The sequence below is a fragment of the Marmota monax genome, unplaced genomic scaffold (assembly GCF_021218885.2).
Source record: "Marmota monax isolate L192 unplaced genomic scaffold, Marmota_monax_Labrador192_F-V1.1 WCK01_AAM20220418_F8-fsc00092, whole genome shotgun sequence".
Taxonomy (NCBI): Eukaryota; Metazoa; Chordata; class Mammalia; order Rodentia; family Sciuridae; genus Marmota; species Marmota monax.
This window is the reverse complement of record NW_026692583.1, coordinates 4,634,618-4,652,464: the sequence shown is the minus strand read 5'-3', so window position 1 is coordinate 4,652,464 and position 17,847 is coordinate 4,634,618. Positions and strand designations below refer to the sequence as shown.

Below are 17,847 nucleotides of genomic sequence, written 5' to 3'. Positions count from 1 at the left end.
GCAGGGGACCTGCTAGAGTCATTCACTTCCCACAGAGGGTCTGGGGACAGGACTGTACTGAGCCAGAGGTGCTCAGGTGCCTCCTCCCCAGTAACTGGTGAGTGGTTAGGGACGTGGCTAGTTGGTTAGGTATGTGGACCAGCAGGTCCCAGGGTGTGCCTGAGGCTGGCGGGCATCCAGATAAGCACAGAGCACCTCTGAGCACAGTGGCCAACGCCTAGGCCAGCAGAGGTAATGTGACTCAGACTCGTTGTCGGGGTCTTCCAAATGGTGATCTGGGGGCCCCAGTGGCTTAACAATGGATAGTGTGGACCCCCAGAAACCAGCTGGGAGGGACCTTGGACCTGCACAGTTCTCAGCAAGAAATGGAGTTGGTTACAGTGAATGAGAAGGATTTAAAAAAAAAAATCAAAAAAGAACCCAAAGGACCTCTGAATCATGGAGTGTTTGTTCCCAGAGCACGGCTCACCTATCAAGCCCTTAGGCGAGTCTGCTTTCTTGAATGAGACTGACAGCACCCTCCCGATTCCCTGGGGACCTTCCTCTGCCCTCCCTTAATACACAGGAGCGGGTATGGGCTAAGGATCCCCTATTCAAAATGCTCGGGACCAGAAGTATTTCAGATTTGGGGGTTTTTCCAGAGTTTGGAATATTGGCACGGGCTTGTTGGTGGAACATCTCCTATCTAAAACTCTGAAACTTGGGCTGGGGATGTGGCTCAAGCGGTAGCGCGCTCGCCTGGCATGCATGCGGCCCGGGTTCGATCCTCAGCACCACATACAAAGATGTTGTGCCCGCTGAAAATTAAAAAATAAATATTAAAAAAAAAAAAAAAAAAAGCTAAATTGTTCTGTTAGATAACAGAGCACAACCCACAACCCTAAAACTCTGAAACTTTGGGAGTGTCATGTCATGCTCAAAGTTTCAGACTTTTTTTTTCTTTTTTGTACCAGAGATTGAACTCAGGGGCACTCAACTACCAAGCCCCATCCCCAGCCCTATTTTGTATTTTATTTAGAGACAGGGTCTCACTGAGCTGCTTAACACCTCACTTTTGCTGAGGCTGGCTTTGAACTCACGATCCTCCTGCCTCAGCCTCCCAAACTGCTGGAATTACAGGCGAGTGCCACCAAGCCCAGCAAGTTTCTGATTTTAGAGAATTTTCTATTGCAGATTTTCAGACTAAGGATGCTTAACCCAAACAAACTTCCTTCCCGCCTCTTCTGGCTGCACCCAAAAATCCCTAAACAGCAACCACCAACCTTTTTTGCTTACAGAGTCACGGTAGCGGTCATTCAGAAAGACAGATAGATGGGGGAGGAAACGAAAATAAAAAGGCAAATAAATAAAAATCCGTAGTAGTTACAGAGGTCCAACATCTCATAATGGCCGTGGTCACCATCGGGGACAGATCTTAGCTCACTTTCCCATGGATGCCTTTGCCTAGTGACTACGAGCTTGTGCTCTGAATTCACACTGACTGGGCAGGAATCTTGCCAACTTAGAGATGGACAATTTGGACAAGCCCATCCCCCTCATTCTCACTTTCCTGTCCTCCCTGTAAAATGAAAAAAACACTAATAATTCCTTGAGTTGTTGAAGAGTTCAGTAAGATAACATAAGCAGAGTCTGGTTAACAGCCAGCAATAGATTGATTCTAGAACAGGGTCAGAAAAATGATAGCTGCCCCCCTCCCGCCCTGTTTTCCTATGGCCTCTGAGTTAAGAGTACTTTTTACTGATGAACACTTGCAATCACTTTAATGAGAAAACTATTTAAACATTTCAATTAAAAAGTTGGGGATGGGCCAGGCACGATGAAGCACACCCATAATCCCAGTGGCCTGGGAGGCTGAGGCAGGAGGAGGTGAGTTCAAAGCCAGCCTCAGCAACTTAGCAAGGCGCTAAGTAACTCAGTGAGACCCTGTCTCTAAATAAAAAGTTTTAAAAAAGGGCTGGGGATGTGGCTCAGTGGTTAAATGCCCCCTGGGTTCAATTCCTCGTACAAAAAAAACAACAAAAAAAGTTGGGTACTGTTGCTCATGACTGTAATCCCAGCACCTCGGGAGACTGAAGCAAAAGGATCACAAGTTCAAGACCAGCCTCTGCAATTTGCTGATACCCTGAGCAACTTAGTGAGAGCCTATCTAAGTAAAAAATTAAAAGGGCTGAGGATAGGGAGAAGTGATTGAGGGTCCCTGCGCTCAATCCCTCATACCACAAAACAGGCGGGTAAAAAAGTATTGTTACTGTGTTTTGAGTCTTGTCAGAAAAAAAAAAATCTGTTTTGTTTCTTACATGTACCTTTAATTTTGCCCATGAGGTCTAAAAGTTTTACTGGGTGGTCCTCTACAGAAAAAGCTTGGCGGGTGGTGCTCAGGAACCATCTACCGCTGCTTCCTGTCCTCCACTGCCATCCTTGACATCGGGACCCCATTCTCTTCTTCCCCACCCTGACGACAGGTTGGCCCATCAAGGGTCCCACAGAGGTCAACCTCTGTCTCCTGGGTTCCCTTGGTAACAGCAGAGTCCAGCTATTTACTCTTCAGTACCAGCATTTTTATTTGAAAACAACCTAAGAATATTATGTGTGTATGAATATATAACAAAGAATCCCACTGTTATGTATAATTATGGTAGACCAATAAAAAAAATTAAAAATAACATAAAAAGAATATATCATACAGTCTCTGCTCACCAGGGACGTAGCTGTAGTTCTATGCGGGATAAGATCCTCGGGAAAATTTACAGAGATGATTTTGGTATCACTCTTATAGGCAAAAGTAACAACCCCACTTCCTGTGACTGTAAAGGTCATTTCAAAAGCCCAACACAGAGGTCTCAGCTCCTCGTGAGCACCCATCTCTGCTGTAAACCCAAACCAATCAATCCTTTGGGCAAGAATCTCCCCGCCTGCTGGCCGGAAGGACCACTTCTCCTTGGTGGATCCAACATTCCCTTTCCCAAGACCCTAAGCCAGATACTCCCTCTCTGGGAAGATTGTCAGGAAGGTCATTTGGTGGAGCAGACGGGAGCACTTCCTATTCCCCATCCTCCGCTAAATCCTTTGGGGGCTCTTAGATTGATAAAAACCAGTTTCTTGGCCCTGCGTGGTGGCACCCGCCTGTCATCCCAGTGACTCAGGAGGCTGAGGCAGGAGGATCATGCATTCAAAGCCAGCCTCAGCAACTCCTCGAGACCCCGTCTCTAAATAAAATACAAAAAATAATAATAATAATTCTGGGATGTGGCTCAGTGGTTACGCACCTGTGGGTTCAATCCCTGGTCCTCAAAAAAAAAAAAGTCTCCTCACTGTCCTTGTGTCCACCGGTTCAGATGTCCCCATTTGGTAGCTTGAGAAAAGACACAGAAGAGCCGGGTATCCTGAACCACGAAACAATGGCCGGGCTCCCCAAATGGGTCACTATCAAGAAGGAATCCCAAAGCCTACCAGGGTGTGCGAGATCTCTGCTCCCCACTTCATCCCTCCCCACTCTTCACAGGTCAGCTGCACTGACCCCAAACCCCCATCAACACGGAGGCAGGGATGGGGGCACAAATCCACGAATCAGAGCCTCAGAGTCCTGAGCAGGGTGGGCCAGGGGCTTTGGCACCTTAGGAGCAGAGACCCCGTCCTGATGCCACATTCTTCAACCCCACCTTTAAATTCTCAGGTAGCACCACAGATCCTTTTGTCCCAGGATGACTGACCAAATCCTATTGCAGACGCCCACTCCGGGAAGGTCAGATGCCCCAGGCCTGTCGAACACCTGACCCCAGAGGCACCAACCCCCCCCCCCCCTCCACTGACTGATACACTGAGGTCCAGTGGCCGGGGGAGAAGCCTGCCAGGCCTCACACAGCGGGCTTTGTGCCTCTGCCCTTCTCTGTCCTCTCACACGTTCAAGGTCACTGACAGACAATAACTTGACACATCTTGGAATTTTCTCCCTACCTTCCAAGGCCACATCAGAATGTTTCCAAACTTTTGTCTTGAGGAGAAGGAAGATAATGTGACCAAGTTATCAACTACGTCACCGCCAAGATGGAAAATGCAAAGACGGGCCCTGACTCACCGCCAGCCCTGTTCCAAAGGCCTAGATGCCAACTGGTTGTTGGGATCCTCAGACGCATCCTCCCCCAGGACCCCAAGAACACAGCCAAGTACACACTGGGTGCTAGGGCCTGGGAAAGTTCATCCCAGAACTTGCCCAGGGGGCCGCCATTTGTGATCAGGTTCCATCATGAGGTTGGAGGCACTCAAGGGACTTTGTCACAAAAACAACAGCCAGTGCATCCGCCGTTGGAACCCAGGCAGCTGGACCTCGAGCAGATGTTCTCAGCTGCTCAGCCAGCCACTGTCCTTCCAGATAGCAGCTGGATCAACCTTAACCCACATTCCAAAATGTCCTATGCAAAAATGAGGGCCAAGCTGCAATGAGAGATGCCAAGTCCTGAGGAGCAGGAAGAGGCTCCTGATGCCCCTGGATGGGGGGTCCGGTGCTTTTCCCAGGACTCCTCCCCCCATGGAAAGGGGACAGGAGCGTGATCACAGGCACCATATGGCGTCTGTGCCCAGTTTTCACAAGCAAGCAGCGCATCAGACAGGAGCCCGTGTATTTCCAAAGAAGAAGCTTTTACAAGACAAATTGACTGCAGCAACTCGGCCCCGCAGAGGGTTTCCTTCAGTTAGGGCAAAGTGTCATTAGCATACAGTGACATAATTTAAAAAATGTTAAGTGTGTTTTCACAGTAATAAGGTCTTGCATTTATCTCTCTGCAGGGCAATAATGAAACCAAACCATCCTCCAATAAACTTAGTCAATGATCAACAAATTAATGCCAGATTGATTCATTATAGACTGGAGAGAAGGATTACAAGACATTGTCATGACACCTCACTCCTCTGTGGTCACAGAGAAGACATTTACTAATGAGACCGGCCTGAAGGACGCAGTCGTCATAGCCATGCAGGGTGAGGGAAGGCCCGGCTCTTGCCTAAGGGCTCACCGTGGCCACCACAAGGAGCTGGGCCACATCGGTGACAGCTGTTGATAAAGCCACATTCATGCCTGACCACTCAGGAATTCACCTGTGGCCTCCAGACTGAGAAACCCCGCTCATGGAGTCCCCCATCCAGGAGCAGCAGCAGAAGCCAGAGGCCACCTAAAAACCAAATACTGTCCTTGAGACCCCATTGTCCTTCAGACCCCAAAAGTCCTGCGTGTCTGCCTTTGGGGTACTTTCACTAAGATCACTGCCACCACTCTGGTTCAGGGCACCAACATCTCATTCCTCTGAGTGGCTCCCTGTTTTTGATTTATCAGGTCGTCTTGGGACCACACACTACATTCTCCCTGCGGATGCCAAATGACACGGTGCTCCAGCTTGAAGCTCCAGCTGTTTCTCCCACATCCAGAAAAAAAAAACCACCTAACTCCTGACCAAGGGGATTAGGTTCCCAGGGCTGCCTAACCAAAGACCGCAAAGAAACTCCCCAGTTCTGCAGGCTGGAGTCGGAAATCAAGGTGTGGCAGGACCCCACTCCCTCTAGGCTTGAGGAGGGTCCTGTCCTGCTCTTTGCTGACTTCCACTGGGGGCCGTCCATCCTCGGTGCTCCTTTGGGCTTCGTAGCTTCTGCCCGGGTCGTTATAGGACAGTCCCCAAGTGTCTCTGTCTACACTGCTTTTCCCCTTCTCATGAGGATGCCGGTCACTGGGTTAAAACCCACCCCAACAACCTCATCTTAACTTGATTACATCTGCAAAGACCCTATTTTCAAAAGGGTAGCATTTCAAAAGGGTACCTGAGGTTAAGACTTCAACCTATCTTTTAGGGGGACCTAATTCCACCTATAACACCGGTCCCACCTGGTCCCACCTGGTCCCACATGGTCTCATGTGGCCTCCCACGCCCCACCCTGGCATGCTCCCCATGCACCAGGCTGCACCAGGCTGCACCCAGCCTGTCTCTGATGTTCAGAATGTTCCCTCCTCTTGTCCTTGCATGGCTGGGTTCCACTTACCAAGCAGCTTCAACGTCACTCCAAAATGCCTGTGACCAGAAGTGTTGCAGATTTCAGAGTTTGATGGATTTTGGAATATTGGCATAGACTTTATCAGTTGGACATTCTTAATACAAAATCTGGATGGGGATTTTAGATTTTCAGATTAGCAATGGTTAAGCAAAGCCTCCAAAGAGCCCCTATTTTTTTTCCCGGGGTGCTGGTGATCCAACTCAGGGTCTTCTGCCAGGCAAGGCCTCCACTCCTGAGCCACCTTCCCAGTCGCCCAAAGCTGCTTTCTAACTTCTCCATCCAAGCCTCTCAGTTCTTCTCTGCAAGGCCCCTCCTTTCACACCACCTGCCTCGGGTGTTTGTTTTGTCCCCCTTGGGGCTTCCAGCCGAATGAGGAAGGGACCTTGTTGGCCCAGAGCCTTGAATGGTGCCGGGCATCTGGCTCTCCACAAGAACATGTGGAATAAAGGAATCAATTCTTTATTTACAGGTAAAGAAACTTGGGTCCAGATCAATAAAGTGATCACATGGACTTTCTACTGAACTAGACAACCTGGACATAGGGCAGAGTGTCCCTCTAAACCAGTGACCAGCAAATGTTCTCTCTAAAGGGCCAGAGAGCAGATACTTCAGGCCTCGCGGGAGGGCCATGGGATCTGTCACAGCAGCTCAGCTCGGCCCCTGAAGCCACACAGGAAGAGATGACAGCTAAATGAACGAACGAGGCTCCGTGCCCACAAACCTGACTTACAGATACTCAAATGTGAATTTTGTTTTAATTCTTGTTTTGACTTTTTCTGACCAATTAGAAGTGTAAAAAAATGTCCAGCTACTTGGGAGGCTAAAATGGGAGGATCTCAAGTTCAAAGCCATCCTGTGCAACTTGGGCCTGGTCTCAAAATGTAAAACCTCAGCTACTTTAACATAAAATAAAATGAAAGCATCAAAAAAAAAAATTCAGAGATTACAGGTCATATAGAAATCCTATGGGCTGTTGCTGGTCAGCAGATGGGGCCCGAAGCTGGAGATGGCAGATTCCTGCTCTAAATTTCCATGTATATATCAGAAGACAGGAAGGACTGTTTGAGGAAAGCGTGGTAAGTCAGGGCACCTGTGCCAAACCTGGCACTTAGCACCTTGGCCGAGGAGCACTTGCTCCACCTGACGGGGGCAGGCAACATCTTATCCCCAAATAACAAATGCAGAGAACTGAAGCTCAGAGATGTTAAGCTGCTTCCTCCAGGTGACAGAGAACCAACATGGTGGCTTTAAGATAGGAATTCAGACCATCAATGCTGTGAGCAAGGATGATTTTAATAACAACTTAAAAATAACAGCTAATATGCCAGGAGCCACTTGAAGCACTGAAGTCTGTCTGTACAGCAATTTTATGGGGCAGGGATTCTTTTTAGCCCCTCCTTACAGGTGAGGAAATACAGGTGTGAGTCAGATTGCAAGTGGCAGAGCCCAGATTGAAGTCCGGGCCATCTCAGAGGAACTGAACAGGCACTTCACAGAAGAAGAAATATGATTGGTCAACAAATATATGAAAAAGCATCAACATCTCTAGCAATTAGAGAAATGCAAATTAAAACTACGCTGAGATTCCATCTCATCCTAGTCAGAATGGCAGTTATCAAGAACACAAGTAACAAATTCTGGCAAGAATGTGGGGGGAAAGGCACACTCATACATTGCTGGTGGGACTGCAAATTGGTGCAACCACTCTGGAAAGCAGTATAGAGATTCCTCAGAAAACTTGGAATGGAACCACCATTTGACCCAGTTATCTCCTCAGTATATACCCAAAGGACTTAAAATCAGCATACTACAGTGACACAGCCACATCAATATTTATAGCAGCTCAATTCACAATGGCTAAGCTATGGGACCACCTAGGTGCCCTTCAATAGATGAATAAATAAAGAAAATGTGGTTTATATACACAATGGAATATTACTCAACCATAAAGGATGATATTATGGCAATTCTGGTAAATGACTGGAATTGGAGTCTATGTTGCTAAGCGAAATAAGCCAATCCCAAAAAACCAAAGGCTGTATGTTCTTTTGATACGCAGATGCTGACACACAATAAGGAGGGGTGGGAAGAACAGAAGTTCATTGGATTAGACAAAGGGGAGTGAAGGGAAGGGAGGGGGAATGGGAACAGGAAAAACAGTAGAATAAATGGGACAGAACCTTCCTATGCTTATATATGAATACACAACCAGTGTATCCCCACATCAGGTCCAACCACAAGAATGGGAAGTTACACTCCATGTATGTATGATATGTCAAAATATCCTTTACTGTCATGTACATCTAAAAAGAATTTAAAAGAAGAAGAAGAAGAAAGAAAGAAAGCCAGGCGCGGTGGTGCACGCCTGTAATCCCAGCAGCTTGGGAGGCTGGGGCAGGAGGATCATGGGTTCAAAGGCAGCCTCAGCAAAAGTGAGGCCCTAAGCAATTCAGTGGGACCCTGTCTCTAAATAAAATACAAAATAGGGCTGGGGATGTGGCTCACTGGTGGAGTGCCCCTGAGTTCAATCCCTGGTACCAGGGGGAAAAAAAAAGAAGAAGAAAAAGAAAAAGAAATAAATCCAACCACCCTATACCAAAGCCTATGGTGTTGGCCAGGCCTCCTCCCATCCAAGGCCTAGGGTGCCTCGCCACTGCCGCCCTGCAGGCCCCCCACCCCACAGGCCCCACTTACTGGCCACCTTCAGCTGCACAGGGAACCACCTTGTCTCATTGAGGGCCTCCTCCTGGCAGGTGTAGCTGCCCTCGTCCTGCAGGCTCAGCGCCTCGATGTGCAGGGAACTGCTGCTCACTAGAGAGAAGCGAGGCTGGCTGGGAAGGAGGCTGGAATTGGAGGAGAGAAGGAAGACGGGCTCCGAGTCGTTCCGGTACCAGGTCACCAGGCCCCTGGGTCCCGAGAAATTGCCGCAGTGCAGAGTAACGTTCTCGTGAACTTCACCAACGACAACAGCCTCCAGTCCTGCGACAAGAAAGTGCAGGCCATCAGCATCTTCTGGATCTCTGAACAACCTCCTTTTGTTTGATCCCAGGGATTGAACTCAGGGGCACTAGACCACTGAGCCACGTCCCCAGCCCTAGTTTGCATTTTATTTAGAGACAGGGTCTCACTGAGTTGCTCAGCACCTCACCGTTGCTGAGGTTGGCTTTGAACTCTCGATCCTCCTGCCTCAGCCTCCCGAGCTGCTGGGATTACAGGCTGAATAATCCCCCCCCCCACTTTTTTTAAAGAGAGAGCGAGAGAGGGAGAGAGAGAATTTTAATATGTATTTTTTAGTTTTCGGCGGACACAACATGTTTGTATGTGGTGCTGAGGATCGAACCCAGGCCGCACACATGCCAGGCAAGCGCTACCACTTGAGTCACATCCCCAGCCCCAACAATCCCCTTTTTTGGACAGTCCCTGATCATTAGGGGTTTTTAGAAAATCACAAGTGAGTTTTTTTGTTTGTTTGTTTGTTTGTTTGGTACTGGGCATTGAACCAAGCAAGGGGTGCTTAACCACTGAGACTGGCTTTGAACTCGTAATCCTCCACATCCTCCACATCCCCAGCCCTTTTTATTTTTTATTTTGAGACAGGTTTTCACTCAGTTGCTGCCTCACTAAACTGCTGAGGCTGGCTTTGAACTTTCGATCCTCCTTCCTCGGCCTCCAGAGTTGTTAGGATTACAGGCATCCGTCACCACACCTCTCTACGTGTGGGTTTTTATGGTGCCATAACACACAGAGCCCAGACTGTGTCAGGATTCATGGCCAGTCACTGACATTAATAAACTTGGGGTTCACAAACACAGCCCCACTTCCCACCTGCCCTTCACTGTGACACTGAACTCTTGCCCTGGGCTCAGTCATGTGACTTGCTTGGGCTAGTGGGACATTAGCAGATGTGACACAGCAGAGGCTTAAAAAGTGCTTATGTAGGGCTGGGATGGTGGCTCAGTGGCGGAGCGCTTGCTTCATGCGTGGGAAGGCAAGGCACTGGGTTCAATCCTCAGCACCACATAGAAATGAATGAACAAAATCCATGTATAACTGAAAAAATATTTTTTTTAAAAAAGTGCTTATGTACCATCATTGGAGAAGCGAAAGTCACAGTGAGGAGCCACCTCATACCCATCCTGATGGCCACTTTTTATTTAAAAAAAGAAAAAAATACATGCAGCCAGGCATGGGCACACGCCTATAATCCTGGCAACCTGGGAGGCTGGGGGAGGAGGAATTGCAAGTTCAAGACCAGCCTCGGCCATGAGCAAGATCTTGTCTGGAAAAAATTAAAAGGACTGGAGATGAAACTTAGTGGTAAAGCACCCCTAAATTCAATCCCCATACCAAAAAGTAAAAAAAAAAAAATTAAATCAAAACAAAACAAATGTAATGAATTTCAAATAATTTCAGATTTTAAAAAAATGTGTTCAACATGGAAAATTCAGAACCCTTGCACACTCTTGGTTGAGAGCGTAAAATAATCCAGATGCTGTGGAAAACAGTACAGTGGCTCCTTGAAAACTAAAAACTGAGACACCAATTCCACCTCTGGATATGTACCCCAAATAATTGAAAACAGGATCTCAAAAAGATTTTTGTTCACAGCAGCATAAAAGCTAAAAGGTTCATAATACCTAGAAGGTGGGACCCACATGGTGTCCATCAACAGGTGAATGGATAAACAAAATGTGCAATGTTACAGTAGAATATTACTCAGCCTGGAAAAGGAAGCTGGCCTACCACAGTGTGGATGAGCCTTGGGAACAGTATGCTAAGTGAAAGACGCCAGGTCCACAAAAGATCCCCGTGGCTCCACTCACACAGTGAGTCAGAATCATGCTGACAGAAATGGTAATCGCCAGAGGCTGTGCTGGGGGTGACGATGGGGAGCCCTTGCTTCCCAGGTACAGAGTTAGTAACCGAAGGCCACGGATGTGGCTCAGCGTAGAGTGCTGCCAGCCTGAGTGTGGCCCTGGGCTTGATCCCCAAAACCAGAAGGAAAAAATGTTCTGCAGATGGACAGTGGTGATGGCTGCACATTATCAAGAAACTTAAGTCCACAGGACAAGGACACATCCCACCAGGATGCAGGGGAGGATGACCTCCGTGGTGCAGACCCATCATCTGGATCCTTCCAGCGGAGGCCATTCTAGATTGGCAGCATTACTGTGGCAATAAATAACTGATACAGAACCCACGTGGTTTCATTTGCCCAGAAATCTGGATAGGATGGGTTGGGTTTTGTTCCTGCTGCTCTGCTGCTTGCTGTGTCCATCTCAGGTCCAAACAATCCTGTAGTTAAAGCTCTCTGGGAAGCACCCTGCAAGAATGGGCTGAGAGCCAGTGGCTCACACCTGTAATCCCAGCAGTTTGGGAGGCTGAGGCAGGAGGATCACAAGTTCGAGGTCAGCCTCAGCAAACTGTTGAGGCCCTAAGCAATTTAGCCAGACCCTATCTCAAAAAATAAAATATTTTAAAAAGAGCTGGGGATGTGGCCCAGTGGTTAAGTGCCCTTGAGTTCAATCCCTGGTACCAAAAAAAAAAAAAAAAAAGGAGCTCACAGACTAGTGGGGAAAAGAGAAAATAAACTGGCGGTTATGATACAGTATGATGAACATGAAGATAAGGGCTCCAAAGTCCTCCAGGGTGTATGTCAGGAAAGGCTCCCTCCAGGAGGCAAACTGAGATCTGACGGACAAGAAGCATCAGCCAGGTAAAGGTGAGGAAGGGGCTCCCAGGTGGAGGGAACAGCATGTTCAAACGCTGGACCAGGAGCAGCAGCCCTCCCCTTGGCCCCAAAGACACCTAAGTCAGAAACCAGGCAGCACTGTTAACAAAGCCCCAGGTGATCCTGATGCCCTTCAAGGAGGACAGGTGCTCAGGGCCACTGATCTGGCCTTAAACTGTCACTACAGAGCAAGAAACAAAAGCAGCCCACTGTGCTAATCTGCCAGCCCCTTCCACAGTCCACAGCCAAATCCAGGGAGCCACAGGGACAAGAGAAGGAACAGAACCTGCGGGCTGCTCAGTTCCGGGCTGCAGTTCATGAGTGGAGCTAGCCGCAGAGCCTGGTGAATATACTGAAAACACAGAACTGGACACTTTAAATGGTGGGTTTTTATGCAACAGAAATTACCACCTGCCTCTGGGAACCCTCCCACTTATGAAAGAAAAGAGTAAGCTACATTGTGTTTGGCCTCTTGTCTAATCAGGAGGGCCTCCCTTTGGAATACTTCAAGTCCACCTAGAGTCACAGGAAGTCCTGATTCGGACATCACTCCCCAAAGACAGGATGGGGAGGAAAAAAACTAAGCCACTTGCTGAAAGGCAGAGAATTTCACCTAATTCTAGGTGAGATTCCCAACAGCAGATGAGGGTTTAAGCCCCAGCACCTCAAAAAAAAAGAAAGAAAAAAGAAAGAAAGAAAAGAAAAGAAAAAGAAAGAAAGAAAGTGAGGATTATTGTTTTCAAGCCACTAGCTGATAGCCCTAGTTCCCGGGTGCCAGTCCCCAGGAGGAGGGGAAGATGGACTGCGGAGTCACAGACACAGCGTGGGGTCCTGGCCTTCAGACCTGCCCCTTCCCCCACTCCCTGGCAAAGGAGTAAAGGAGCCGCGGCTTGGAGAAGCCCTGGTGAAACGTGAATCTTGGAACTTGAGCTAACTTGGTCTTCTCCTCCAGGGAACAGAAGGACCCGGGAACAAAGGAAGCCATTGGAAGCTGTGTTCCTTCCCCGGCTCTGCCCACTCCATTCCTAACTATCCTGACTGCTGAAGCTGGCAGTAACTTTGCAGGTCAACTAGTCCTGGCTCAGTGGAGAACCGTCCATCATGAGTTAGTGATGCCGGGAAATGGTGGTCTTGAAGAGGGGCTAGTTCACGCCTCATGAGCCCATGCACCCTCATGTTACTGTGAGAAAACGCAATCAATTTTCTTAAATTCCCACCCATGCAAATCGCTGGGAGATGTGGGACAGGCACACAGGTCTTAAGGGTGCCGGGTTCTCTGAGTCCCAGGAATTTACCTTGGTCTCCTGAACTAAGCAGGTGAGAAAACACAGGAACAGTCTGTGCCACTTGAAACCATTCACACCATGTCCAGAGGGGCCCCTGTTGCCCCCAAATCTGCATCAGAACATGGAACACCCCATACCTATCATTGTAGAATTGGAGTCATGCCCAAATAGTTATCTTTTCCAAGCAACTGTTCCCAAGAATGACATGGAATACACTATCCAGGTGACAAACGGAAGAAGCAATCAATGTCGTGGGGAGCTGAGTGTCAGGAGAAAGACAACTTTTTTCCGGAGAGGAATCCCAACTGGAAAAACAATAAAAAATACACCGTGCCCAGGAAGCCCCCTGGTACTACATGCTTGGAGGAAGTGGGTCTGGGTATCACAATAACTGGGAATGGCTGTGAAGGGGGATCCACCTGGGCAGCAGTGGTCACCTCAAAAGCTCATTCATTCCAGCCTAATTTCAGCCCCAGGCCCCAGGCAGTCAAGATCCAGAAAACACTGCAGACAGCTAGGAGCAGGGAATACTACACCATCACCTCTAACTTCTGTCCCTCCTTAGTGACCACCAAATGCCTAGAGGGACTAGCAGGTAATGTCCCCAACTGAAGTGGGCCAGAAATAAGTTACTACAACAGGTAAAGGTGAAACAAATTTGGGGTCACATGCACTAGAAAAAAGATGAACACTGCTCAGTTCCAAGGGAAGACAGGCCCTTTGCTGCCAAACACTGAGACTTTTCCAGATAAACTGGAAATGTAGATTATGGGAAATATTGTTTTTATGATTGCTAAAAACAAAATGAACTAAAAAATTGATAAGAATCTAACAATTAAGAACTTGGCACACACCTGTAATCCCTGCAGCTCAGGAGGCTGAGGAAGGAGGATCATGAGTTCAAAGCCAGCCTCAGCATCAGCGAGGCGCTTAGCAACTCAGTGAGACCCTGTCTCTAATAACATATTAAAAAGTGCTGGGGATATGGCTCAGTAGTAGTAGAGCGCCCCTGAGTTCAATCCCAGGTACAAAAAAAAAAAAAAAGAAGAACTTTTGGCACTTGCTGCTAGGAAGCTCAGGTACAATATAAAATCGCCTCCAGGAACCTGCAAGAGGAGACCAACTGGGCCCGGGAACAGACACTTAGCACTCTTGGCAAAGCACACTGCCCCCTGGCTCCACGTCCTTCCCCTCCACCCATCTCCTCTTCGCTTGTAACATTTGGGGCACACAGAAGATATGCATTGGCTGCTGCATTAATTTTTTTCAATCTTTTTACATTCTACATATGTTTGCTAGCAACGCTCTACTCTGTTTTTGTAACAAAACAGAGTGTAGATGCAACAGTTCGGACCTTGTTTGTTTTTCAGTCAGACCTCATCTAAGGGGAAATTTTCAGTAAGTCTGAAATCATTTCAAAATAAAAAGTGTGTTTTTAGGGAAAAGAGTGAGGAAGGCAGGCACGGCTTCCTCCGCCCTAGTGGGCACAGGTAGGCTTGCAAGGGCGTGTGGGGAAATCCACAGGTTACAGGTGTAAGGCCAGAGCAACCTTGGGGACAGGGAGGACAGGAAGACCGGGACCCCGCCTGCGGCGCGCGCCCGGGTACAGCAGGTAAACCCAGAACGCGAATGGACACCGACGTTCTAGGAACTCAGTGAATAAGCCACTTCCCCGTCTACACGCGCCCTCCCTTCCCCATGCCCCTCGGCAGGCCGGCTGCCCACCCGGGAGCCCGGGGAAGTCTCGCCCTCCTTCCTGCAAAGAGCCCAGCCAAGAGCAGGAAACCCGAGACCCTCCCGGGCGGCCCGGCGGGGTCTCCGCGAGCTGGGTCCCCGCCGCTCCCCCTCGGCTGCCGGGGAGAAGTCAACTTTTCCCTTCCGATCGCGGCCCCTCACCTGCGGTGACCCAGCGGGCCAGCAGCGCCCCGAGGCAGAGGAGGACGCGGGGCTCGCGCGCCCGGCCGCCCGCGGCCATCTCGCCCCAGATCCGAGATCAGGAAACGCAGGCTCCGGCCGGTGCGCGCCCAGGGCCCCGGCCCCGGGTGCCGAGCGCTCGTCCCGCGTCCCCCGGCGGCGGCCCCGAGGATGCCCGGGGAGCGCGGCGGCGGCTAGAGGAGAGGGCGCCCCGCCCTGCCCGCAGCGCGCTCGGCGGGCGGAAAACAGCGGCGGCGCGGGTGCCTCCCGCCTCCCATCCAGGCGGGAGCCCGACTTCCTCCACCTTGGCCGGGAGGAGGGCTTTATGCAAAGGGCGCGCCGGGCCGTCCGCGGGCAGGGCCGGGGGAGGAACGCGAAGCTGGGCCCTCCCCGAGGCCACTCGGCCCGGGACAGCCGCCGTCTGGAGTGGCGGGGACACTGGGCCGGACGAGCCCTGCAGCTGCCGCAGGACGCACCCCGCCCGGAGCAGCGCGGCGAGCCGGCGGCCAGGCTGCGGGATGCGGGGCGCCCGGGCCGTGCCCGCCCAGCTGCTCCGGGGCTGTCATCTGTGTCCCCGGGCCCAGGGCGGGCGCCAGCGCCGCCATCGCTGCCGGTTGCGACCCTTTGCAGGACCGAGCGGGACCTTCGGGCCAGAAGCAGCCGCGGGACGCCGGTTCTGGTCTCAAGTAGCTAAGACCGCAGTGAGACCCGGGGCCCAGGAGTCGCCCGACTTTTTTTTAAAGAGTTTTATTATTTATTTATTTATTTTCTCCCTCGTTCAGTTTTCCCACCGCACCCAGGTAGATTCCCCGGGAGCTGCGTGGCCGGACCACACTCCCTCCTCCCTGCCAAGCCCCCCAGCCCACTGTGTTCTGGGGGAAGGTGCTGCTGGATCTGCAGGAAGAGCAGCGCTTGAAACGACCCTGGGAGAAACTTCCTGTTAAAAAAAAAAAAAGAAAGAAAAAGAAAAGAAAGAAAAAAGTGCAGTTGATGCAATGAAATATTCGTTGTGGGCTCCAGGAGGTGGGGATGTGGGTGTTCCCATTCTTTCAACTTTTCTGTGTTTTTGAAAATGTTCTTTATAAAACACTGGGGAGCAAAAATTGGTTTTAAAATCATTCTTTCTCTTTCCCCAAAACCCCTAACTGACATGCTTCTTCCATGAGAAAATCCTGATGGATTGAGACAGGAAGCTCACAGCTCTGCTCTTTTTAATTTTTTGCTAGATGATTTTAACTCTTCCCTCAGTTCTTGGCAGGATGCTCTCTCTTTCCCTCCCACTTTGGTTCTTGCTTTTCACCTGATGATGGAAGGGAAATTCTATCCTAACTGGACCTGAATCCCCAAGCCCTGGCACCTACTTGCAACCCAATATATATTTGTTAAATAAAAAAATATATATTAACATCAAGCTAATTGCCTTAGATGTTGTAGCTTCTGGCAAACACCTCACAGAGTCACCTGAAGTAAACAAGCTGTCAATAAAAGCTTCAACTGGAAAGTTGTTCAGCTGCTGATCTGGAATGTTCTGTGGCCTTCACGGTGCCAAGCAAGGGGAATTGCATGGGGCAGACACAGGGGACATTCTTGCTGAGTCAAGGGCCTTCCCCCAACCCTTGGACCCAAAGCACCTTGTAGTCACACAGCTGGGTGCCTGCAAAGCTGGGACTAGACCCAGTCTGATTCCAAGTCCTGCTCAACCAAGGCCTAGCCTCCCCACATCTACAAAGGTTCCCGGGGCCAAGGAGACATGGGTCTGGATGCACTGGGTGTCATGGTCAGGTGAGCAGCCACAGATTCATACCCCTGAGCCCAGTTGGCCCCGGGAGGAAATACCCATCCTCTGGATTGGCTCCAGGCCTTGTGTTCAGAAACACCACACCCTGTGGATGGCCACTCATCCTTCAGGAAGCTCTGGGTAGTAGAAAGTGCCCTGCCCAGAGAGTGACCAGTGAGTTGGAGGTTCACCTTGGGGTCCCTGGCAAGGCAGGGCCTCTTGGAACCCTAGTTTATCTATAAAACAGAATCCCCCTATGGTCCTGTTGTAAGGATGAAGTGAGTTGGCGTAACCAAAGGGAGTCAACGGAAGTCTTGGCAGACTTGTGGCAGGTTTTGGAGCCTGTCATTTGAAGTGCCACATGTCAGGGTCCCTAAATCCCACAGTCATGCGTGGACCGAGGGGCTCATATCTCACACACCTCTGCATCCAGGCTGCTGCATGCAGGTCTTGTGAGTTTGCTTAGTTTTAACCTCCTGGCTTGTGATTTATGTACATTGGTGTATTCAGTGGTCTTGACAGTCCTGAGAGACGGGCATTACAGGTCTCTTTACAGACCACCCCAAGAGGCTTCATCACAAGGCAGACACGGGAGAGCCACACTTTGAACCCAGGTCCAAGGCTGCACCGCTTGTGTTTTTGTGTCTGCAGTTCTGGGGAACCCAGGGCCACGTGCAAGCCAGGCAAGTGCTCTACTACTGAGCTACACCCCCAGCCCAGGGTCATTTTGATCAGTCAGGGAGCAAAGAACAAATTGGGGCTCCTGCCTGACTCATTAGGTGCTTCCACAGCTTGGAGCTCTGAAGACTCAAGCAATACATGTTGTGTCTATTATTTCTGCCCCATTCCTTCTTGTCATCGATTCCTCCCTAGAGGTCATTATGAAAGGTCTCTTAGCAACAGCCTGCTTCTCTTCAACCCAGAGATATTCTCCTGGGGGCTTCAGAAAGAGAGCACCAGTAGGGAACAGCCCACTGTGGGCTGTGGTCATCTCACTTCCAGAGGTGAGTGACAAGAATCCTACCTGTATTCCCAGGCTGGCTGTGGGATCCCCCCAGGATGGTACTGCAAGAAGCAAGGCCAAAATCCACCGGGTTATTCTT

General features: G+C 49.8%; 1 protein-coding gene across 1 annotated transcript in view; it reads right to left on the bottom strand.

The window, feature by feature from the left end:
- Positions 1-15,269, bottom strand: part of Vsig10 (V-set and immunoglobulin domain containing 10) — a 32,794-nt gene extending 17,525 nt beyond the window's left edge. Inside the window, exons 1-2 of the mRNA XM_046446222.2 lie at positions 14,950-15,269; positions 8,731-9,015 (exon numbers count right to left, since the gene is read on the bottom strand). Of these exons, the coding sequence (XP_046302178.1) occupies positions 8,731-9,015; positions 14,950-15,028 (364 nt within the window). The 5' untranslated portion in view covers positions 15,029-15,269. The remainder of the gene's footprint in view (positions 1-8,730; positions 9,016-14,949) is intronic.
- Positions 15,270-17,847: the final 2,578 nt, after the last annotated feature.